This window comes from Pteropus vampyrus, unplaced genomic scaffold (genome assembly GCF_000151845.1).
Source record: "Pteropus vampyrus isolate Shadow unplaced genomic scaffold, Pvam_2.0 Scaffold368, whole genome shotgun sequence".
Classification (NCBI taxonomy): Eukaryota; Metazoa; Chordata; class Mammalia; order Chiroptera; family Pteropodidae; genus Pteropus; species Pteropus vampyrus.
Window position 1 is genome coordinate 829,944 of NW_011889149.1, and position 6,641 is coordinate 836,584.

The 6,641-nt window shown below is 53.1% G+C and overlaps 1 protein-coding gene across 1 annotated transcript in view; it reads right to left on the reverse strand.

Annotated features, from left to right (window-relative positions):
- Positions 1-6,641, reverse strand: part of ACAN (aggrecan) — a 51,326-nt gene that overhangs the window by 11,265 nt on the left and 33,420 nt on the right. Inside the window, exons 11-13 of the mRNA XM_023522998.1 lie at positions 6,137-6,430; positions 4,145-4,360; positions 389-3,586 (exon numbers count right to left, since the gene is read on the reverse strand). Coding sequence (XP_023378766.1) covers positions 389-3,586; positions 4,145-4,360; positions 6,137-6,430 — 3,708 coding nt within the window. The remainder of the gene's footprint in view (positions 1-388; positions 3,587-4,144; positions 4,361-6,136; positions 6,431-6,641) is intronic.

Genomic DNA, 6,641 nt, shown 5'->3' on the forward strand with positions numbered 1-6,641 from the left:
CCTTGGGAAGGGGACAGGAACAGAATTTTCACACCGTATAAATACTCATGCTTCCCTCTCCCGGTGCCAAGTACAAATAGTTCCCATATGAATGTTCTCATGATGTGACTTCAGTGCGACGGTAACAATCACTAATCGTCATGAGCATGTACTGTGCATAAAGTATGATGCCAAGTGCTTGTTTCATATGGATTTATCTGCTGTTTAACCTTCCCTGGTACTATTCCTATTTTACAGATAAGGATCAGAGAGGTTAAGAAACTTGCCTGAGGCTGCACAGCTAACCTGTGGGGAGCTGTGCTCAGAACCTTGAATCTACAGTGTCTCCTGCTATGCTACGGTCAGAACTATCCAAAAACATTTAAAAGAAAAAAAATCCCAACAGTACCTGCAGTGGTTGCCTCCGAGTCCTTTGTCTCTTCTAGGGAAGCTGGGATGGAAGCGTCTGTTGGGGTGGTGGCTGTTTCGGCTGTTCGGGTCTCTTCTCCTGAGTGCAAGGGGCTTGAGGATTCTATTTCTAAATGCGCCTCTGCAGGGCGCTCGGTCTGCTGGGTCCATTCAAACTCTGGGACGCTGGTGCTGATGACAACATCCAGCCCTGAGGCGTGACCAGACAGGTCTCCGCTGATTTCAGTCCTTTCTCCAGAAGCCACAGGAGTGGCCGAAGGCCAGCCCGATGTCTCTGCACCCACATCATAGGTGGTGGTCAATGCTCCACTCATTTCCGGTGGGGTCGAGCCCTCCCTGGGTCCTTCTTGAAAGGCTGAGGTGGTACCGCTCACTCCCAAGCCTGAGGCTCTCTCCAGATCAGCTTCATGGAAGGCAGAGGTGGTTTCACTCAGATCGGGGGACCAGGAAGCTCCTCCACTGGCCTCAGGAGCAGCAGACACCCCCACCCCAGCCTCAGGATAGGCAGAGGTCTCGCTGCTGGATTCTGGGATTGATGACGCTTCTATCCCAGAACCGGGGAACCTTGATGTAGCTCCACTGATGTCCCCAGATGCAGAGGCTTCACTGCTGGACTCAAAAAGTTGGGGGGTATGTGTCAAAGGGGGTCTCTGGCCAAATTCCTGGGAAACAGTTGGTTCTGTAACACCCTCTATGAACTCAGAAGTGATTAAAGTAACTTCTGGAAGTCCTGAGGCCTCCCCACTGGTGCTCATGGCTGCAGAGGATTCCCCACTCACATCGCTGGTACCAGAAAAGTCCCCGCTAAAATATGGAGTACTTGATGGTGCTCCACTGGGCTCTACCAGCCCGGATTGCAGCCCGCTTAGGTCCAGAAATCCTGAATGGTCTCCAGACATATCTGGCGCTCCAGAATGGGCACCGCTGAGTTCCAGAACGCCTGAAGGCCCTTCTCCTGCTTCTTGGGCTGTTGGAGGCTGGGTTACAGATTCCACCAAAGTCCTGTCTACAAGAGAGATGGTGGGGAAACCCGATGAAAGTCCACTGCCATCATATGCTCCTGAGGGCAGGCTGCTCCCAATCTCAGCTCCAGAGGCTTCTCCGCTGACTTCGGCTACTCCGCTTGGTAGGCCGCTGAATTCTGGGGGCTGGGATGTAAACCCACTGGAGTCGATTGCTCCAGAAGACTGTCCACTGACATCTACTATCCCGGATGTGCTCGAGGGGTCTGTTTCCCCGGAAGGGAGGCCGCTGAGTTCCACAGACCCTAAACCTTCTTCTTCTTTAAATGTAGTTGGAGTCACTTCGACCAAACTGGTGTCCACAAATGTGATGCCAGAAGGTTCGCCACTACCACTCATGGCACTGGACACCAGGTCAGGGATTCCAGAGGTTGTCCCACTGAACTCTGGCAACCCTGACGGCTGCCCACTGAGATCGGGGACCCCAGATGTTCCTCCACTCAGGTCGGTTATGCCAAATGGTTGACCACTGCCAAAGAGAACTCCAGAAGCTTCTCCACTGACTTCTGGTTGTCCGGAGGGCAGTCCACTGAATTCGGTCACTCCAGATGTCTCCCCAGGAAACCCTGATGGCTTCCCACTGACCTCAAAAAGCCCCGATGTTCCCCCACTGATGTCAGGAAACCCTGATGGTTGTCCGCTGACACCAAAGAGTCCAGATGTTTCCCCACTGATGTCAGGAGACCCAGATGCCTGGCCACTGAGTCCAGCTCCTGAAGGGAGTCCACTGGCTCCCCCACTAACATCCAACTCACTGAACGGCAGCCCAGATACTTCTCCAGCACCACTGATGCCAATGGTTCCCCTCCCTTCCAGTTCACCTGGAGTGGTGGCTGTGATCACTTCCACCAACGTAGTATCCACTAGGGAGATGGTGGGGAACCCAGATGGAAGTCCACTCAAGTCAGGCAGGCCAGAAGATGGGCCACTTCCAAGGTCCACTCCAGAATACTCACCACTAAGTCCAGAGGGAAGGCCACTTGCTTCTGGAGCCTGCCCACTTCCTAGAGTTTCAGAAGGTATTCTGCCAAAGTCCAGGGCTCCAGAAGCTGACCCAATCAAGTCTTCTTTTCCAGAAGGAAGTCCACTGACGTCCTCTACTCCAGAGGCAGAGGTCTCCACGTGACCCTCTCCTCCAGAAGGAAGTCCACTGACGTCCTCTACTCCAGAGGCAGAGGTCTCTAAATGACCCTCTCCTCCAGAAGGAAGTCCACTGATGTCCTCTACTCCAGAGGCAGAGGTCTCCACGTGACCCTCTCCTCCAGAAGGAAGTCCACCGATGTCCTCTACTCCAGAGGCAGAGGTCTCCACGTGACCCTCTCCTCCAGAAGGAAGTCCACCGATGTCCTCTACTCCAGAAGCAGAGGTCTCTAAATGACCCTCTCCTCCAGAAGGAAGTCCACCGATGTCCTCTACTCCAGAGGCAGAGGTCTCCACGTGACCCTCTCCTCCAGAAGGAAGTCCACCGACGTCCTCTACTCCAGAGGCAGAGGTCTCTAAATGACCCTCTCCTCCAGAAGGAAGTCCACCAATGTCCTCTACTCCAGAAGCAGAGGTCTCTAAATGACCCTCTCCTCCAGAAGGAAGTCCACTGACGTCCTCTACTCCAGAAGCAGAGGTCTCTAAATGACCCTCTCCTCCAGAAGGAAGTCCACTGACGTCCTCTACTCCAGAGGCAGTGGCTCCTGGACCTTCTCCAGAAGGAAGTCCACTGAGGTCCTCTACTCCAGAGACAGAGCCCTCTAGGCCCTCACTTCCAGAGGGCAGCCCACCAACTTCAGAAGTGTTGGACCACGTAATTTTATATTCATCCCCTGAGGCCAGTCCACTTCCCAGAGGCAGGCCCGAGCCCACTGTAGAGGTGAGACCACTGGAGTCAAGGTCTTCCGAGGGCTGCCCACTCAAGTCCAGGGGCCCCAAGGCTTCTCCACTGCCTGTGAAGTCACCACTGATTTCTGGTGCCCCAGATGTCTCCCCAGAGCCTGGTAGCTCTGTCCTGCTGGGAACTGGGGGTGAAGGTGTGAACGGCTCCTCTGAGGGGAACAGCTCCTCTGAGGGGGACGGCTCCTCCGAGGCCAAGGGCACTTCTGTTGCAGAAGGGCCTTCTGTGCTCTCCAGTGTTGCTGCATTAGTGGGAGGCCACGTAGGGGGGATCCCTGGAGGAAAGGAGGAAGAATGATGAGGTGTGGGTTTAGTAACTCTGCCCCGATTTAAGCTCATGCAGAGAAGCTGAATTCCATTCCCTCTACAGCAAAACCTTCCTCTCAAGAGCTCAGAGATGTGTTCGGATATTTCCTAATGGAACTTTGCACAGTGTCTCTAGAAGGAGAGGGGGAAGGGACCAGGAAACTCCCCACCACCCTCAGGCTGTGCATTGTGAGATTTTAGGGGGCACCATCCACACAACCTACTGGACGTGGAGGCCTGGCTACTACTGAAGACAATCCAGGTCATCTTTCAGGTACTTCTACATCATCTCATTTATCTAAATCCATGCTTCTCAAAGCCTGGGCTCTGGACCCACAGCACCAGCGCTGCCTGTAGGCTTGATAGAAAAGCAAATTCTCAGACCCCACCCTGCCCCACTGAATCAGAGACAGTGGGGCACAGCACAGTGTGACTTGAGAAGCCCTCCCAATGATGCTGACACTTCCCTGAGTGTGAGAAACATTCTTCTAAACACAGCCCTCTGAGGCCGAGAAGGCCCCACAGACCTGGCAATGGGTAAGTGCCCGCTGGGGTGTAGGCTGATTCCCATGCCGTCTGGTTTTCTGGCTCAATGGTGAAATCTCGGATTGCAGTCGTCTCTTCCCCTAAGGGGACAGCAGCCACACCAGGTCCCACTTGGGTCACTATCCAGTCTTCTAAGTCGGACGGTGATGTAGGTGTGCTACCCTCCTCTTCGCCTGGAGGGGGTGCAGCTGAGACACCTAAAGGGGATGTGGGTGGTGAGAATTCCTTCTTTACCAGTGACCCATCCCAGCTGGCCCTTCTTGAGGGGACCTGGGGGACTCTGAGGTGGGCCAGGCCTGTGCAAGAGCCTTGCTGGGTCTCTCCCCACCACCTCCACCCTGCAGTCCAGCAAGACCACCTTTGGCCTCCTCGATTTATAAGAGCCATTCGCATCCGCTATACACTATTGATATACACATGCCATCAACACTGTATGTCAGGGTGGTCTGGGGCATCTCTTCTATAGAATTTAACATACACATTGGGCGTTACTTAAAAGCTTTATGTATATAAAAGCATTTTATCCCATAACAGCCTTATGAGATCGATACTATCACAGATGGGGAAACCGAGGCACAGAGTTAAGTGACTTGCCTAGGGTCAGCGGTTTATAAGTGGCAGATCTAGTCTTTGAATTCAACCAAGTATCTGGCGCTGGACTCCATGCTGTCAATTACTGCCCGATGTTGCCTTTCTTGGGGGACAGAAATTAGGTTCCAAGTGCATCAGTATCAAAAACAGGAGAGTGCTATTTAAAATCCACGAAGCCATCCTGTGACCGCAGGGTAAAGGTGAGATTCGCCCACTGGGGAAACCAGGAGTGGGCTTGGTAAGAAAGGAAGCCGACTGTCTCAGTTACATAAAGGGCTGAGTTCACGGAACGTTGTGGGTGGTGGTGGGGTGCATGGCTGGGAATTTACTTGGGGGGCAAAATGGCTTGGTTTCTGCTGCCCAGAGCAGGAAGAAGGGCGAGAGCCTCACTGAATCCTTTGAGAAAGGACTGGCCTTCTTGAGGTTGGCAGAGTGGGGCTGAACTTTCTTTCAGTTGGGTTTAAAAGGTGACCCTGGAAATCTGGGAAACTTGTGCACAGTCAGGCTTTTTTTTTTTTTCATTAACTTTCTTCTGAAATAATAGATTCAAGGGAAGTTACAAAGACGTTCAGTTTTGATGTGTAGTATGTAACATAGGGCACAAGCTGTTACTACAATCTATATTCTGGTCAGTGCACCCAGGCTCAAGCACCCTGTGAGAACCCATCTGATCAGAGCCCAGCAATGCCTTGGACACAGCCTGGCCATGTTCACTGAGTAGTTTGATGACATCACTCTCAGAACTGTGACTGCAATGGATGGTTGATATGGCAGCGTGTGTCCTCAGCATGGGCTGATTTAAAATGTGAATTTTTAGTGCTTAGTGAAGAATAAGAGAATCATTTGACTAAACTCGTCACCAAAATATTTACGAGCGGGAATTTGATAAGGGTGTACAAATTAAAACAGTATACATATATGTGCTATTGATTTATGAGAATAAAGCTCAGAACACGTACTGAGCATTTACTATGTCCCGGGCACTATGCCAAGTGTTTCCATGCACGATCCCAGCGAATCCTGACAGCAACTCTTTGAAGTAGGAACTACAATTTTATAGATGAAGTAGAGGAACAGAGAGGTTAAGGGACTTGCCCAAGGTCACACAGCTACTAAGCAGCAGAGTCACAATGAAAATTCAGGTATGCCTGGGTTTAGAATTCTTACTCACTTCTCTCTACTTGTCTCTGGGAAACTTCCGATGGGTGCATCTACCTGGGGGTTACAGCCTCGCTCCAGAGCTGCCCCTGCACCAGAGGAACTGACTTTTTCCTCCTGGCTCCAATGGATGGAGACAGTGGACAGGGGCCAGGAGGGGTCAGCCCTGGGGAGTCATCTGCCCAAGCAGAAGTAGGGGCTGGAGGAGAGGTGAGGACACATACCTCGGAAGCAGAAGGCGTGGTGCCGGGACAGCGGGTCGAGGAGGCCTGTCTGGTTGGGGTAGAGGTAGACGGTTCTCACGCCGGGCTTGTCCCCACCACAGGCGGGCCGAGGGGTGACTATGGGGTAGCGGAGGCTGCCGTCGGCCAGCCAGCCAGCATAGCACTTGTCCAGGCCGAGGCTCCAGGCGGCATAGAGCTGGCCCGTGGAGGCCAGTGTGGCATTTTGGGATTCACAGAACTCCAGGGCTTCCTGGAAGGTGAACTGTTCCTGGCGTGTGGCAAAGAACACCTCCCCTGGGGGCAGAGGCAGGTGGCAGTGTGACCTTTTCCGCCCAAGGCCAGGGCAGCCCTTGCTCATGCAGGGGAAGGGCTCCCTCCGCCCCACTCCCCAGCCCTACTCATTGGGGTGGGACACCTGCCCTGACACAAAGACCCTGCCCAGCCCAAGAACGCCTCTCTTTGATCACTCCCCCTAAGATCTCCTCAGGCACTGGGAAATGGGGTG